The sequence below is a fragment of the Tyto alba genome, unplaced genomic scaffold, assembly GCF_018691265.1.
Source record: "Tyto alba isolate M040663 unplaced genomic scaffold, T.alba_DEE_v4.0 Super-Scaffold_8, whole genome shotgun sequence".
Classification (NCBI taxonomy): domain Eukaryota; kingdom Metazoa; phylum Chordata; class Aves; order Strigiformes; family Tytonidae; genus Tyto; species Tyto alba.
In genome coordinates, this window is record NW_024881329.1 from 19,178,882 (window position 1) to 19,195,325 (window position 16,444).

Sequence of the window (16,444 nt, forward strand, 5' to 3'; positions counted from 1 at the left end):
CACCGCTACAGTGACTAGTTCTTTATTTCCATAATGAAACTAGATAACTGCTTACAAAACCTGCGCAGTCCTCCCCTCCCTCCCTCCTTCCACACATCCCGGCCACAACCACCCACCAGCGTTGGGGTTGGAGCCTTTTGTTGTATCAGTTACAACCACAGAACAGAATCTAAAGGCAGAAAAGACAACACACAAAAACTGGAAAAAAAAAAAAAACCCAACCTAAAACAAAGCCGTGAAGCATGGGGAAGGCAACATCCAACTTCCCCTCTGACAAAAGCTACAGCAAGGGAGCCTGGAGAAGTAATGAACCATTTTGCCTCCCACTTACCCCAGTAATCCCTCCCGCCCTCCCACCCCAAACCCCAGCACGGCAGCGAGACCCCAGCCCCACGTCCGGGGCTACAGGCTGTAGAACTTGAGGCTCCGGTCCATGCCCGTTGAGGCAATGAACTTGGCGTGGTGGCCAAAAGCCACTCCTGTGGTGAGGCCGCTGTGCTCTGGGGAGGGAAAAGAACCCGGGGTTAGGGCAAGGAGCGGAGCTGACCCCTGCCCACTCCCCAGAGGGCGGGGGGGGAAGATCCAGCCCCCTCCCCACAACCCCAGATCTTCACCCGTGAAGTGGAGGATTTCCGTCCACTGCTTGCAGATGTAGATCTGGACATCTGTCCCACCCAACGCCAGGTAGGTGCCACTCTGGTCAAAGATGAGAGACTTGACCTGAGGAGGAGAAGGGGAAGGAAGCTTCAAACCAGGTCTCGGAAGCTCTAAATGTTTTTTTAGGGGGACAGCACCCCCCACATCGGGATCCCCCAAAGCAGAGAAGCGCAGGTGGGAGCAGGCCTGGGACAGTGGGTGCTGAGAGAGGAGCTCACCCAAGCAGGGGAGAAAAGGGGACAGTCACCCACCTCAAAGTTATTGTCCAGCTGCAATGTCTTGAAATTCTTGAGTTTACGCAAATCCCAGAGCTTGACAGAGGAGTCGTCAGCTGCCGTGGCCAGGTAGTAGCCGTTCTCGGAGAAGGCGATGCTGGTGATGGGGCCCGAGTGGCCCGGGAAGTTGGCCACGTTGGTGCGTTCCTAGGGATAGAGCAATTAGAGACAGGCTGCCGGCAGGGAGGTCGGAGAGCAAGCTCCCTGCAAGCGCAGCTCGGCGCCGTGTCGTCAGTCCACTTCAGAGTTAACGCCGGCGGGTGAACGCAGACTTGAACTGCAGCTCGACAGGCTGATGGGGGAGTCCAGAGGCGACCCACAGACAGCCGGAGCTGCTCCTGTGCTCCCCCCCGATGCGGGGCTGTGGTGACAAATCCACGGCCGTGGGACTGAGCGAGGCCCAGGCGCACCCAGCAGCCGGCTTGCCAACCCCCCTGCGCCTCACCGATTCTCTGGCGGGGGACACAGCAAACACTTTCTTGGCACAAATCAACCCCCGGTTGCCAGTTACGGTGCCAGGAGCGGCCCCTCGTGAGCTGAAGCTTTGTGTTTTTGGAGAAAAACTCAGAAAAAAATGCCTCAAAGCCTCCCAACGCTCCCGAGCGCTGCACCTTGGAGTGAACACTCTGCTGGGCTCCAAACCAAACACCCCCCCAACACTCTGTTCCCCTCCTGCTCTTCCTTGCACCCCCAGCAGCAGCCCTACCTTCAAATCCCAGATTTTGATCTGAGAGTCCATCGTCCCTGTTCCAAAAATGAGCCCATCCGGGTGGAACTGGGCGCAGGTGAGAGCTGCAAAGACAAAAGGGGAGATGCAAAGGGGTTGGGGATTTTTTCAGATGGTGTTAACAGCCTCCTGCCGCCGAGTTCTTGTGAGTTCCAGGAGCCCAGGGACCTGTGGGCAGAAAAATCCCTTCTCTGCAGGCTCCCCAGGGTGGGGATACTCAGCTTACCACAGCCAGAGCTCTCATCTGTCACCTTGGTGAGGACACGACCTGTCTGGATATCCGAGAAAGCCCAGTACTGGAAGAGAGAAATGGCACATTGAGTAGGGAGAGATGAGAAGCAGCGGGATAAGGGGGGCTGGGTCTCACCTGGTCATCAGAAGAGCTGAGGAGGTAGTCGCCTGTTGCGTGGAGGCTCAGCCCCGTCACGGAGCCCTCATGGGCACGGACGACCTGCACGCACGAGGCGTTGGGCACAGACCAGATCCGGATAGTAGCATCAGGAGAAGCCGAGAACACCAAATCCTAGGCAAGGAAAGTTAACGTCAAAAAGATTTCCATCTCTCTGTTTGAAAGGGCTCCCCTACAAGCAAGAACTCAGTCTGCGCGAGGTGGAGACCCCAGTGGAACAGAGAAGCAGGAAAGGGCCCTGAAAGCCCGATCTGGGTCGGCCTGGCTGTGAGGGAAGAAGCCGAGCGTGGGTCTGAGCGCACCTGAGACGGGTGGAAGACGACACTGGTAACCTTCTTGGAGTGTCCCTTGAGCGTTGCCAGGATCTGCTCTGAGCTCTTGTCAAAGACAATGACGTTTTTATCAGCCCCGCCTGGAAAACAAAGTGGGGAGTGGGGAGAGACAGAGTCTGTGGCCAACCAGCTCCGAGTCCACCCACTTTTCCTGAGGATTGCCATCCAGAGAAGCTTTGCCATGAGGTGAGAGAATCTCTCACGCCCCTTTGCCCTGCCTCTATCCCAAAAAAGCAGAGAAAGGGACCCGCTCCCGGGCAGCCGCAGACTCTTCGCTGACCCCACGCAGACCCCAGTGAGAGGAGGAGGTTTCCTTACCGGTGAGGATCTTGTTGGTGTCGGAAGGACAGAGGTCCAAGGCAAGGATCCCTGGAATGCTGGCACTGTGCAGCCCCTGCATGAGGTAGGAAGACGCCAGATTAATGACTCGAGCGAGAAAAATGCCCCCCAAAAGAAATCGAGAGGCCCTCAAGGGAGCCCAGGGTGTTTAATTCCGACAGCGGGAGCCTGTGCTGTATCTCCTCCAGCCCAGGTCCCTGCTGGTTGTGGCACAGAGAGGCAGGATCCTCTCCTTGCCCGGCTCAGCAGCAGATCTGTCGCTCGTTGATACTGCGAAGCAGCACAGGAGAGGTTTGGCTACGTGGTTTTTGAGCCCTGACCCGCATCACGGCACTCACCACATGCGAGGCGACCTGCCGGTACTTGCTGAGTTCCTCCGGTTTCACCAGCTCCTCTGGAACCGTCTTGCCTCTCTGAAAAAAAGGGAAACCATGAGGAGATAAACACCTGTCTGTCTCGGGGCACAGTACATCCCGGCTGCTGTGGATTCTTCAGAGAGAAACGAGGGCGTTTACCTTCTTACGCTCCGTGGTCAGCACCGTAGCCTTGTCTTGAAGCTGTAAAATGAGAAAAGGGTGGTCACAGACCAACCGGGGCTCCCACGGGGGGAAAGCTGGGGAAGACCCAGTGCTGAGGGCTGTAGCAGCGCAAGCAGGAAGAGCCCTGACCTTCTGGATGATCTCGGGGGTCATGCCCGCAAGTTCTCCCAGATCCATGGATTCCCCAGCTCCCTGCGAGGGATGGAGAAAGGAGCTGGTTAAAGGAGCTGGTTACAACTGGAAGAGGGACACGAGTGGAGATTGGCTGGGGTGGGGGGGATCACGGGGAAAAGGCGCCGAGGACTCACTGCCACGTTCGGCTGCGAGGACGGCACCGTCTGGGGGACGATGAGGCCGGCCTGTGGCTTCAGCGTCGCCAAAGCTGTGGGGGCAGAGAAAAGCCGGGTGTTTAACAGAAGAAAGGAGGCGGCGACCTGCTGCCGGGCCGCCACGCGCTGCTCGATGTCCTCCACCAGCTCCCCCAAACCCGCAGCACCCCACTGAGCCTCGCGTCACCTTCTCGGGCGGCAGTGACCTCCTTGGTGAGGCGAGCGATGACGCGGCAGGCGGCGTCGTGTTGGTAGAGCGCGTGGGACAGCTCCTGGCGCGTCGTCTGGAGCTGCTGGCGGAGGGTGAAGCTGTGCAGCATGACGGCGTCCTGAAGGGGGACGAGGTAAAGAGGGGAAACGTGGGAGGATCAGGGCCGGGAACCGGTGTTCGGCCGCTCGCCCAAGCGGGGACCCGGTACTCACCCACTCATCCTGGAGGGCTTTCAGGATGGCCGGGATGCTCGTGGCCGAGGGGGGTTTGGGTCGGATCGGGTGGGCGACTGGCAACGAGACAGCGGGGAGACGTCAAGCGGATCGTGAAACGGATAGCAAAGCCTTCAGCCTCATTAATTTGGGGGTTTATAACTAAATCATTAAGAATTGTTCTAGGTATTAAAGAGAACGCAGGTGTTCTATAAAACAACACGCAGAAGCCGCTCATTCGTCCCACGTGCAGCCCTTGCCGTGGCTGATTTAAAACTCAGTCCCACTGGATCAACAGAAGAAGCAGCATGCACATTGGCTTTAAGATTTAAGAGTAATTCATTGATTCTCAGAATAGGCGATCTTTAAAAATTAACTATTATAGGTCAGACGTAGATTAAGTGGGAATTATTAGAACAGCTTAAATAATTCTCAGAAGTTCAAAGGTGATCTTTGATGTATAACGAAGAATTTTCTGCCTATGACCACGAACTACAGAGAGGAACTGAGACACAGTAAGAACCAACTGGGACAGGAAGATAGATTGGACTTTTGAAACTGCTGGTGAATGGAAACCTGAGGATTTGTGGGAAAACACTGAGAATTTCTTCTGACAATTATTAATTACAAAATGTTGTAGAGTTTTATATCTAGAGGGTATTTTTTGAGCTCCTCTCTGCCACTCACGGAGGTGACAGCCCAACTCTGAGTTGTAAATTAAAAGCAAACCCAGAGACACCCACTGCCTGGTGAAATTCTTGAAGTGATGCCTTCAGAGAACCTCCTCACGCCCCTCCCCACCCCATCCCTGATCCCCGCGGCTCAGCTTTCGGGGCTGGCAGTTTGCCTGAGGGTGAGCATCGCTCACTAATGCCTGGGGGAAAATCCTCTTTTGGGGTGCCAGCACCCCAACCTGGGCTTAAAGCTCCCTCCCAAACAGAGCAGCTAAATTAGGCCAAGTTCATTTCCCCTCCCAACCCCCGCCTCTCTCTTCCTCCAAACCTTTTTTTTCTCGGCCTAATCCTGCACCTCATTAATTAACCCCCGGTTCCCGCCCTGGTGAAGCCCGTAGTGGGGTTCCCCCGGGGATGGGGGGGACCGATGCGATTCCCCCCCTCCCTCCCGCCGCCACCTTTGATGTCGATGAGCTGCTCCTCGGAGAGCGGCTGGTTGTTGACGGGGTCGGTGCCGTTCTCCGCGATGTATTTCTCGATCAGCCGCCGCTCGTAGACGTGGTTGGACACGGGGGAGACGCAGGGGTGCTCGGGCACCTCGTTGGAAACTAAAGGGGGGGGGGGGGGGGGAGGAAAGCGGCGGTTACGGCACCGAGCGGCCGGTAACCCCCGCCGCCCAGTCACCGACCCCCCCCCACTCACTGGAGCAGATGAGGGCCATGGCGGACAGCGGGCGGATCACGGCCCCGCTCTTATTACCGTTTTCCCGTTTTGTTGTTTTTCGTTGTTTTGTTTTTGATTTGTTTTTTTTTTTTTTAAGTTCCCCCCCCCTTTTCCCCGACAACGGGCTCACGCGGGCGCCGCCGGAAACGGAAGCGCTCCCAGCATGCACAGCGCGCCACCCCCTCCCGGGAACGGTGGGATCCCGGCATGCCCCGCGCGCAGCCACGGGGGGGCCCCCCCACTACCACGGGGGGGGGGGGCGGCGTTGCCATAGCGACCGGAGGGTTTTTTTTTTTTTTGTTTTTGTTGTTTTGTTTTTTTTTTTTTTTTTTTTGTGTGTGTGTGTAGGTGTTTTTTTTATTTTGTTTTGTTTAGTTTTTTAATATTTGGTTTTGTTTTGTTTTTTCCTTCCTCCCGTCGTGCACCGGGGCGCAGAGCACCCCCCCCCCCCTCCGGCCTACAGTTCCCGTCGTACCCCGCGGCGGCCGTGAGGGGCTGCCCGCGCGCTCCGGCTCGGCAGCGCCCCCTGGCGGCGGCGAGCGCTGAGGTGGGGGGGGATCCCCGGGAAAAGGGGGGGGGGACCCCGAGATGAGGCGGGGGGAACCCCGGGGTTTGGGGAGAACACGGGGAGGAGACAGAGTGGTGAGAACGGGGAGGGGGGGGGACGGACACGTGGGGGTGATAGTTGGGGTGGAGGGGTCCCGGGGGTGGGGGGGGGACCCCGGGAAGGGTGGGGGGGGACCCCGAGATGAGGAGGGGAGGAGGGGGGGACCCCGGATTGGGGAGGACACAGGGAGGGAACAGAGTGGTGAGAACGGCGGGGGGGGACATGACACATGGGCTTGGGGCAGGGGGGATAGTCGGGGGGGGTGGTCCCGGGATTGGGAGGGTCCTAGGGGGAGGATTGGGGGGGTTCTGGGTGGGATTGTTGGAGGTGTCCTGGGAGATGGGAGTGGGGGGGGTGGGGGATGGGGGGGTGTCATGGGGATTGGGGGGGAAAGGGTGCTTCCCACCCCTCCCCCCGGGGGTCTGAGGGATCCCCCCCAGCGAATTGGGGTGCTCGGGGGGGGGGGGATACCCAGGGGTTGGAGAGGGACAGGGCGCCCAATGACCTGGGGAGGGGAGCCGGGAGGAGTGGGGGGTGCGTGAGGTGAGGAGGGATGTGTTTCCTTTTGGGGGTGTGCGACAGCGATGGCTGCATCCCACCCTGGAGCACCCCGCTCCCTGCTGCGGGGCTGGGCGGGTGTTGGGGTGCCGCCCACCCCCCCGCTTCCTTGCCGCCCCCCTCTTCTCCCCCCTCTCCGTGCCCTTGGCCAGGGCAGGCGCTGCGCCGTCCTAAAGATAGCCAGGCCTGCGCTGAGCCAGCACAACCCCGGGGTGGGGGGGGAGGGGGGGGAGCCACATCCCTCCCCTCCCGCTCAGGGGAACCCCAAAAAAACAGCGGGGGGGAGGGCGGGGGGGGACACCTCCAGCTGTCCCAGACATTTCTGGCATTTCTCCCACCCTGCTCTCCCTCTTCCTGCAGAAACACCACACCACACCCCCCACACCCCCCCCCCCACGATGGGGGGTGAGGCGGGACGCCGTGTTCTGCTGGCGGTGCTGCTGTGGGTCCCTCCTTTTTTCGGGGTGACAGCAGGGGGGGGCCAGGATGGTTTAGGCAGCCACGCCACTGCCGCTGCCGACCCACTGTCGCGCCTGGGCCGAGCTGTTTGGGAATCCCTGGAGAGCTGCGTGGGTCCCCAACCCCTGCGGCTGGTGACGGAGGTGAGGTCCTGGCCCCATCCCCCCTCCTGAGTGAGAAGGGGGGGCAAGGGAAAAAGCCGGGGGCGGGGGGGGGGACGACTACACTGCATCCCACCCCCAGCACCCACCCCGTCTCCGTTTGTCCCCCACAGAGCCTTGCTGCCACCCTCTGGGTCGTGTCCTCGGGGATTTCGGTGGCCCTGACCACTCTTGGCGGGATCCTGGGTGATCTCCTGGCTGTGTGTGGCATCAGCGGTGAGTTGGAGGGGGGGCGGGTGTGTAAGGAAAAAAGGAGGAGGGGGGGGACACCCACACGCACCCCCAAACCCCAACCAAGCCCGGGTGTGGGATGGTTTTGTCACTCAACCCTGGTGACACCCGCCTCCCTCCCAGGGGACCGGCTGGTTCGCGGGGTGACGCTGGGTCCCGGCGAGGTGCAGCGGGTGCTGCTGTGGGGTTTGGCTGCCGCGGCGGGTTCCTGGCTCCTGGGGCGGCTGCGGGGGCTACTGCTGTCCCTCTGCCATTGGGTGAAATTTGGCTGTTTCCTGGGTGCCTTCCTCCACGTCGTCACCTCCCAGGAGAGCCCCACGGCGCAGGCGGGGATGCTGCTGGGGCTCTGGGTGCTCTACAACCTCTTGGGGTGCTTGGTGGGGCCCCCCAACCCCAACCCCCAGCTGGATGCCGCCGTACGCAGCCTGGAGTGGAAAGTAGAGGAGCTGCGGCGGCGGCAGAAGTGGGGGGGGCCCCGTAACCGGGAGGAGTGACCCCCCCCCCTTCCATTCTCCAGCTCTTGGGGGGGGGACCCCTCCTTAAACACGCGCTCTCTCTGCTGATCCCCCCCCATGCGCCCCTTCCTCTGCCCCTCCCAACGGTTCTCCCTGGGGGTCCTGCACCCCTTAACCCCCCCACCCCCCGCCTCTGCTCCAGAGTGGACACCAACCCGGGAGCCCCCCCCCATCCCACTGGGGGGAGCATAGAGGAAGGGGGGGTGTGGGTGTGTGTGTCCCCAAAACTGGGGATCCACTCCCCGCGCACATGCCACAGTGCCTTCACGCAAGCCAAAAGTGCCTTCCCCTGGGGAGGGGGGTCCTCCTATGGCCCTGGCAGCCCCCCTTTCCCCACCCCCGCCTTCATCCCCAATTTCTCCCCACCCTGAGCACCTCCCCAGCCCAAAATGGTTCTGCTCACATTGGGGGAGGGGGTGGGGGGCGGTGTCACAGCCCCCTCGGGGCTCCGGGCTGTCACTCCTCGGGTTTTAAGCTGCTTTTTAAACTGTTTTGATATGTGGGTCTGAATAAACACGGTTTTAGCCCAACCTTTACTGAAGGGGCATGGGGAGCAGTGGGGGATGGGTGGGCCCTGCGCGCCCCTGCTCCCTGTGTTTGCTGAGCACGGAGGAGGGAGAGGAAGAGGAAGAGGAGGGGGGTTGGGGGGGGGTTTATCCGTGCCAGGACCCGTCCCCGCTGCCCTGCCTCCCACTTGCTCCGTGCCCCTGGCCACGTCTGCCCTCCAGTCCCTCCAGTGTCCCCAGTATCTGTGTGTGTGTCCCCCCCCCCCCTCCAGCGCTTCCCAGTTGCCCTGATCGGGGTGGGACTGGGCAGGATGGAGATGAGGCGGTGTGAGAGTGTCCCCCCACCTCTGCTGGGGGGGGGGGGGTCCCTCCGCAGGGCCTGGTGTGTCCTGGAGTGGGAATGGGGAACAGGGAATGGGGATGTGGAGTGGGATGAGGAGTGGGAATGGGGAGTGGGATGGGAATAGGGGGCAGGAATGGGGAGGGGGAGAGGGAATGGGGAGCGGGAATGGGAATGGGGAGCGGGATGTGGCTGGAGCTGCGCTCGGCGCTGCGCAGCCCGGGGCTGGGGCTGGGTTTGGGGAGCGGGGCTGGAGCGGTGCCCGGCGCTGCTCGGGGGTGGACGTGGGGGGGGGATATTTGCGTTGGGGGGGGGGGGGGGGGGGGGGGCGCGGGCAGGGCCGGTGTTTAGGACCCGGCGGGACGAGGCGGCGCCGGTGCCGGTCCCGCCCCGGCCCCATTGTCTGGGCGCGGAGGCGGAGGGACGGGAACGGCGACCGGAGCTCGCACGGACCCGCCCGGCCATGGCCCCGGTACCGGCCCCGGGCAACCGGCTGGCGCTGCTGGCCGCCGCCCTGCTCTGCGCCTCAGGTGAGTGCGGCGGCACCGGCACCGGCACCGGCACCCCGAGCCCGGCTCCGCACCCGATCGCGGCGGATCCCCGCCGTCCCGCGTGGATCCGCTCCCGCCGCCGTTCCGGGGAAACCTGCCCCCCCCCATCCCCCTCCAAGCCCCGGGATCTGCTCCCGCGATCCCGGAGGGATCCGCTCCCCCACGCATGCCGGATCTCCGCCGAGCCCTAAGGGATCCACCGCGATCCGGAGGGGAATCCCACCCCCCACCCCCCCCCCACCCCAAAGGACCGTAGGAGCCGCTGTGATCTCAGCGGGAATCTCCTCCCCATCCACGCGGGATCCCTGCAGCCCGAGGGGGATCCACCGCCCCCCTCCCAGCCCACGGGATCTGCCTCGGTTCTCCCCCCCACTGGATCCCCTGCAATCTGCCCCCTTCCCGTGCCCACGGGGAGCTGTGAATCGGGTGGGATCTGTCCCTGGGCCCGTGGGTAAACCCCACTTCGGGTATCCCGGCGGGATCTGTTCCGGGCTCCTCTGGGAGATCCCTGTGATCTGGATCCCACCCCATGGGGCCCCGGCACCATCCCCGCCGGGGGAGCGGGTCCCCATGCTGCTGGCAAAGCCGGACAGCCTGACGAACGTCGCTTCGTTAACGAGGAGCAGCCAGGCCTGGGGGCCCCCCCACCTCCCCCCACAACACTGACCCCGACACCAGTGGGGTACCATGCCGCCCTCCAGCATCCACTTTGTGGTGGTGGTGGGGGCACAGGGGGCTGCGCTGGTGCACCCTCACACAAATCACAGCCTCCCCGCAGCGCGGGGTGACCCTGTCCCCAAGGTGGGGGACAGGGACGAGGACGTGCGGTGCCAAAACCGGCTTTCAGGCACGGAGACACCCCCCTCCCCTCTGGTTATCACCCCACGGCAGCCCTTTCCCTCCATGGGTGGGTGACACAGCTCCTGTCCTCGCAGTGAGGGGTGACGGGGACCCCCCCGACCCCGTGTACCTGCCGGCGGACCTGGAGGTGCTGGGTGTACCCGAATATTACCGGTTACAGCGGGCGGACCGGGACTTACCCGCCAACACCTCCCTGCACACCCGCACCGAGACCTACCTGCTGCTGCGGCACAGCTCCGCCACGCAGCCCCTCGTCCAGGCCACCTACCCACCCTTCAGCACCCGGCAGGTAAAATAACCCCCCCCCTCCCCGCCACCTTGGGGGGCCACTCCGCACCCTGCCGTCACCATCCCCGTTTTTTTTACAGGAGGTGCCCCCGGAGAACCCCCCTGGGAGGGACGGTTCGGCAGCGTGGGCTATCCGCGCCGTGTCCCTGGAGAGCGCCGTGTCCCCCGCCGAGCCCTTTGCCCGCGTCCTCTTCCACTTGCAGGGTCCCCACTGGCTGCCCGGGGAGCGGGGGCACCCCAAAGAGCGGGGGCACCCCAAGGAACGGGAGCACCCCGGGGAGCAGGAGCACCCCGGGGAGTGGGACCTGCCCTGCGTCACCCTCCATGCCCACCACCGTGGCCGGGTGGCCCGTGGGACCTGCCACCTTCGGGTCAGTGCCACCCACCAAACCTGGAGCACACCCCGCCCCCCACCCCCCCACCTCAGGGTGCGGGGGGTCACCCCCCTTGGCCCCCCCCACGCTGAATTGAGCTCCCACTCTCCCCTCCAGGCCCCTCTGGGCGTCTGCGTGGTGGAGCTGGAGATCCCCCCGCGCTGGTTCTCCCCGTCACCCCCCACCCCGCGCAGCCGCCGCCGGGCAGCCGAACCCCCGGGGCACCCCGAACCCCTCGAACTGGCTGAACTTCACTACAGCGTGATGAACCGGGGGGAATGCGACCGACCAGGAGGGCGGGAAAAGAACCGTGGCGGAGAGAACCCCCCGAAATATTTGGGCACCTTGGAGCTGCGGGCGAGCGAGCCGGCGCGGCGGCAGGAGGTACGGCTGGACGAAAAGGTGCTGCTGAGGGTCCCTGACGCCACGCTGCGCCCTGGGCAGCGTTTCACCGCCACCCTCGCCCTCCAGCACAACTTCACCGCCGACCAGCTGACGCTCCGGTGAGACCCCCACCACCCACCATCCAAGTGGACACCCCCCCTACCCCCCCCCCTCCCCGATAAGGTGGGGAGATGACGGGGGGGGACACAAACACACAGATTACGTGACCGGGGAGGGGGTGTCCCCTGGTAGGATCAAGGCAAAAAAGGGGCTGCAGGTGGTGGGCGCCCGCCCCGGGGTCCCCACGGCCTGGAGCACCCAACTGGAGCGCACCCGGGGTCCCAAACACTCCACGGTCGTGGTGACGTGCCGGCGCAACGGGGACGGTGGTGGAGGATGGAGGTAAGGGGGCGGCGCGGCACCCTGGGGACCCCCACGGTGGGGTGGGGGGTGGGGGATTGGGCAGGGGGGTGCAGCCCAGTGGTGCCCAGTCAGAGGAAAGGGCCCATGTGCATGGTGCTGCTGCCAGCCCAGTATGGCCCAGTCAGAGCTAAAGGGGTCCTCTGCATTGTACCCCTCCCATCCCAGTACGGCCCAGGCGGACCTGTGGGTTGCACTGCTCCCATCCCACTATGGCTTAGTCAGAGCAAAAGGGACCTGTGCATCGCACGGCTCCCACCCCAGTATGGCCCAGTGGGGGGGATTGGGGGCTACTGGGCAGCCCCGACCCCCGGTGCGGTGGTGCAGGGCGGCCGACTCCGCCACGTTCCTGCACTTGGACCTGGCGGTGGAGAACGGGACGGGGGGGCTGGCACCGGCGCGGCCCCTCACCTGGCAGGTGGAGTACCCGGGCCAGGACCCTGAGGCCCAGAAGGACAAACTGGTCTGGGAGATCCAGGTATCGGAGCGGGACATCCGCGCCCTCGTCCCCTTGGTGCAGGTGGGTGACATCTGTCCATCCGTCCTCCCCCCCCCCCAAAAAAAAACCCCAGCCCTGGGGGTGGGGGTGGGGGCCAAGCGCTCAGCCCCACCTCTTCACCCCCACCCCAAAAGGAACTGGAGATCCTGAACACGGCCCCGCTGACGGGCGTCCCCCGCGCCGTGCCGGTGAAACTGGTGGCGGTGGAGGCGGGGGGCGGCGTGGCCGAGCTCAGCGAGCCGCTGGGCTGCGAGTCGGCTGACAAGCAAGTGCTGCAGGTGAGAAAAAACCTCCCCCCGCGGGGGGGGTGTGTCCGTGTGTCCCCTCTCACACCAAACCCTGCCCCGCTGAGCCCCACGGCACCCATGGGATGCAGCCCTGCCCTGCTGAGCCCCCACGTGCTCGTGGCACATGTCCCCACCCCACTGAGCCCCCACACACTCGTGACACATGTCCCTGCCCCACTGAACCCCACGGTGCCTGGCGTGCATGCCTCTGCCCCACTGAGCCCCCACGCACTCATAACACCCATTCCTGCCCCACCAAGCCCCATGGCACCCATGGGATGCAGCCCTGCCCCTCTGAGCCCCCACGTGCTCGTGACACATATCCCTGCCCCACTGAGTCCCACAGTGCCTGGGGTGCACGCCCCTGCCCCACTGAGCCCCCACGCACTCGTGCCACATGTCCCCACCCCACTGAACCCTATGGCGCTTGGAGTGCACGCCCCTGCCCAACTGAGCCCCCACGCACTTGTGACACATATCCCTGCCCCACCGCACCCCATGGTGCTGAGCCCCCTGCCCCTGTGTGTGTGTTTGTGTGTCTTCCCCCCCACCCCCCAGGTCTCGGATGCCTGCGACGCAGTATTTGTGGGGGGCAAGGAGAGCCGGGGGGCCCGGGGGGCTCGGGTGGATTTCTGGTCCCGGCGCCTGCACGCCTCGCTGCGTTTCACCGTCTGGGCACCGCTGCTGCCCCTGCGCGTCCAACTGGGTGACACCGCGCTGGAGCAAGTGCGGGGCTGGCGCCTGCCTGGTGGCCCCGAGGGGTGAGCCCAGCGCCCGGTTTGGGGGGGTGTGGGGGTGGTGGTGGTGGGGTGCCTCCTGCCGCTGTCCCCCACCAGGATGGTGGTGGGAGAGGAGGGAGCTGGGAGCGGTTGCTGAGCCCCACCACGCTCGTGACATGTGCTGCTGCCCTGCTGAGCCCTGTGGCATTCGTGACACATGTCCTTGCCCCACTGAGCCCCCTATGGTGCTTGGGGTGCACACCTCTGCCCCACTGAGCCCCCACACACTCATAACACACGTCCCTGCCTGCTGAGCCCCACGGTGCCTGGGGTGCCCCACGGCACCCATGAGTTTCATTCCCACCCCACTGAGCCCCCACGCACTTGTGCCACATATCCCTACCCCACCGAACCCCATGGTGCTTGGGGTGCACACCCCTGCCCCACTGAGCCCCCACGCACTCGTGACACATGTCCCTGCCCCACTGAGCCCCCACGCACTCATAACACGTCCCCACCCCACCGCACCCCCCCCCAGTGCCGAGGCGGAGGAGCCAGGGGATGAGGTGGAGCGGCGGGCGCGGGGGTGCCGGCCCCAGTACCAGCGGACGGAGCTGAGGGTCCTGGCCCACTTCGTGGCCCACCCACTCGACGGTGGGCGCCACCTCGCCTACCTGCCTGGCCCCGAGTGGCTCCTGGATGTCACCCACCTGGTAGCCAACCGGACCCGGGTGCAGGACCCCCGCGTGGCCTCGCTGGAGGGGGGCACCGTGGTGGTCGGCCGGGAGCCCGGGGTCACCTCTGTGGAGGTAGGTTTTGGGGGGAGGGGGGGTATTGGGAGCACTGGGAGGGGTACAGGAGCTGGAGAGATGGAGATAGGGGGCTGGTGGGGGGTCCTGCGGGAAGAGGGAGGGAAATGGAGGGGCTGGAGGGGGAGCTGGTGGGTGTCCTGGTGGCAGAGGGAAGCTGGGAGGGGTCCTGGGTGCAGAGGGAGGGAAATGGGGGGGCTGGAGGGGATATGGGGGGGGCTGGTGGGGGTCCTGGGGCAGAGGGAAGCTGGAGGGGGTGTGTGTGGGGGTCCTGGGGGCAGAGGAGAGCTGGGGGGGGGGGTGCAGGGGCTGGAGGGAGGGAAATGGGGGGCCAGGACAGGGGTGGCAAAGGAGGGAAGCTGTGAATTCTGGGGGCTCACAAGGCGGGGGTGTGTGTGTGTGTCCCCGCTCCAGGTGCGGTCCCCGCTGTCGGCCTCCATCCTGGGGGAGCAGACGTTGGTGGTGTCGGAGGAGAAGGTGACGGTGACGGAGCTGCGCGCTGGGGCGGTGGCAGGGCTGTCCCTCCTCCTGCGGGCAGAGCGGGGCCACCCGGGGCTGGTCACCGCCAGCGCTCGGGGGACAGCCACCCTGCGGGCCCCCAAGCAGGTGAGAGGGGTGAAAAGAGAGGAGGGGAGGGGCGGGGAGGTGGGGATGTCGGGGTACCCATCCCCATCCCGCCCGCTGTCTGTGGCAGGAGGCGACGCTGTCCGTCTGGCTGTCCTTCTCCGACCGCACGCTGGCCCCGCTGGAGCTGTACGGCTGGCAGGACGCGACCGTGACCTTGACCTCGCTAGACCCCGCCGTCGCCACCGTGGGGGGCTCCCCCGGGGCCCCCGCCGCTCGCCCGTGGGTGGTGGCCGAAGGGCCGGGGCGGGGGGATCTGCTGCAGCTCAGCCTGCACCCCCCCGACGCTTGTCGCCGGGGCCGGCACCGGGCAGCCGCGCTGGCCACCGTCACCGCTTGGCTCGAGGTGGGGGCCGGCCGGCGTGCCCCTACCCCTAGTAGCCCCCAGCCCCGTGGTGGCCACCCCCAGCCCAGCTCGCCCTTCCCGCGAGCCGAGGGGGCCATGTCGGGGGAGGCGGTGACGGCGGCCAGCGAGCCGCGGCGGAGGGACCCCGCCGGCGTAGGACCTGCCTCCCCCAAGCTCCAAGGGCTGGGGTCTTCCTCGGAGGAGGAAGAGGAGGAAGGCTACGGCCGCAACCGCGCCGGTGGCGAGGAAGAGGAGGAGGATGAGATGGTGAAGGCTCCCGAGCGGGTGACCGACCTGGAGATTGGCATGTACGTCCTGCTGGGCGTCTTCTGCTTGGCCATCTTCATCTTCCTCGTCAACTGCATCTTCTTCGTCCTGCGGTACCAACAGAAGGAGCTGCCCGATGCCGGCGCCGCCCCTACGGCCCCCCAGCCCCACAACTGGGTCTGGTTGGGCACCGACCAGGAGGAGCTGAGCCGGCAACTGGACCGCCGGCAACCCGAGCCCCCGGCCCCCCCCGAAAGCGGGCGCTGCTCTTGCGGGGTGCCCCCGGCCACCGCGCCTGGTTCTGAAGTGGGGCATCCCCCTGGCACCCCGCCGCCCGGGGCTCCCCTGCCCCGCAAGGAAGGGGGTACCCCGGGGGGCGGCCGGAGGAAGCGGGTGGAATTCGTCACCTTCGCGTCCCCCCGGGTCCCCGAGGAACCCCCCCAGCCTGTCCCCAATGTTCAGTCCATCCTGGTGGCCAGCGAGGATGACATCCGTTGGGTGTGCGAGGACATGGGGCTGCGGGACCCCGAGGAGCTCAGGAGCTACATGGAGAGGATCCGAGGCAGCTCCTGACCCCGGGGGGGGCAGCCCCTGGCCCCCCAGTCCCAGGCAAACCAGTAAGGGACCAACCTCCTCCCCACGCCGCCCTGGGAGAGGTGGGGGGACACCCCAATCCCCCCCTTTCCCTGCCTATAGCGGGCTGTGCTGCTCCTGGGGACCACTGCCTGTCCCTTTTTGGTGGCCAGAGCCCTGCCCCAGTGGGGCCACCCAAGGGACTGGCCCCAGATGCCCGCAGATTGCAGGGGGGTGTGGGGGGTGTCTCCACCCAGCTCAGAGCACCCCCAAATCTTGGGGTGCCATCCCCCCCCCCCACCTTAGTGGCATCGGGGAGGAAGCTGGGGTGCCCTTACTGCTTTGGGTCTCATTGCGACATTGTGTTCATAGTGATGATGATGATGATGAGTCCTGTGGTCTGATCCCGGGGAGGGTCCTGTGCCCCCCGCCGCACCCACACTGCGGGGAGGAGGGGGGCGTGCGCCCTCCCCACCTTCACCCCGACCACGCATCCGTTTTTGTACAAGTGGCATTTTTTTACCGGTAACGCCCTGGGGAAGGGGCTGCCGCGAGGGGCCATTATTTATGGAATATTTTTAATTCTGACGTTGTTACAAAAATAAAATATTTAAAAAAAAACAAACAAACAAACAAAA

General features: G+C 64.7%; 2 protein-coding genes across 4 annotated transcripts; one reads left to right on the forward strand and one right to left on the reverse strand.

The window, feature by feature from the left end:
* Window positions 1-6: 6 nt before the first annotated feature.
* PRPF19 (pre-mRNA processing factor 19) lies at window positions 7-5,599 on the reverse strand. The gene is made up of 16 exons (XM_042785487.1): window positions 5,407-5,599; window positions 5,163-5,312; window positions 4,031-4,107; window positions 3,795-3,936; window positions 3,587-3,660; window positions 3,408-3,470; window positions 3,255-3,296; window positions 3,078-3,152; window positions 2,719-2,794; window positions 2,371-2,480; window positions 2,027-2,182; window positions 1,886-1,955; window positions 1,639-1,724; window positions 909-1,079; window positions 615-720; window positions 7-500 (listed from the first exon to the last, which is right to left on the reverse strand). Exons 1-16 carry the CDS (start codon window positions 5,423-5,425, stop codon window positions 403-405), a joined length of 1,515 nt encoding a protein of 504 aa, XP_042641421.1. The 5' UTR covers window positions 5,426-5,599; the 3' UTR covers window positions 7-402.
* A 280-nt stretch (window positions 5,600-5,879) lies between these two features.
* TMEM132A (transmembrane protein 132A) lies at window positions 5,880-16,398 on the forward strand. Of its 3 annotated transcripts, XM_042785458.1 has the most exons (13): window positions 5,880-5,974; window positions 6,953-7,194; window positions 7,326-7,428; window positions 10,291-10,505; window positions 10,585-10,875; window positions 10,996-11,381; window positions 11,515-11,664; window positions 12,010-12,202; window positions 12,316-12,459; window positions 13,027-13,229; window positions 13,726-13,996; window positions 14,411-14,602; window positions 14,691-16,398. In XM_042785458.1, exons 2-13 carry the CDS (start codon window positions 6,991-6,993, stop codon window positions 15,804-15,806), a joined length of 3,468 nt encoding a protein of 1,155 aa, XP_042641392.1. In that variant the 5' UTR covers window positions 5,880-5,974; window positions 6,953-6,990; the 3' UTR covers window positions 15,807-16,398. The 3 variants fall into 3 exon arrangements, with proteins under 3 accessions (XP_042641392.1, XP_042641391.1, XP_042641393.1); XM_042785457.1 differs by lacking the exon at window positions 5,880-5,974 and having other exon boundaries at window positions 6,594-7,194; XM_042785459.1 differs by lacking the exons at window positions 5,880-5,974; window positions 6,953-7,194; window positions 7,326-7,428 and adding an exon at window positions 9,178-9,334.
* Window positions 16,399-16,444: the final 46 nt, after the last annotated feature.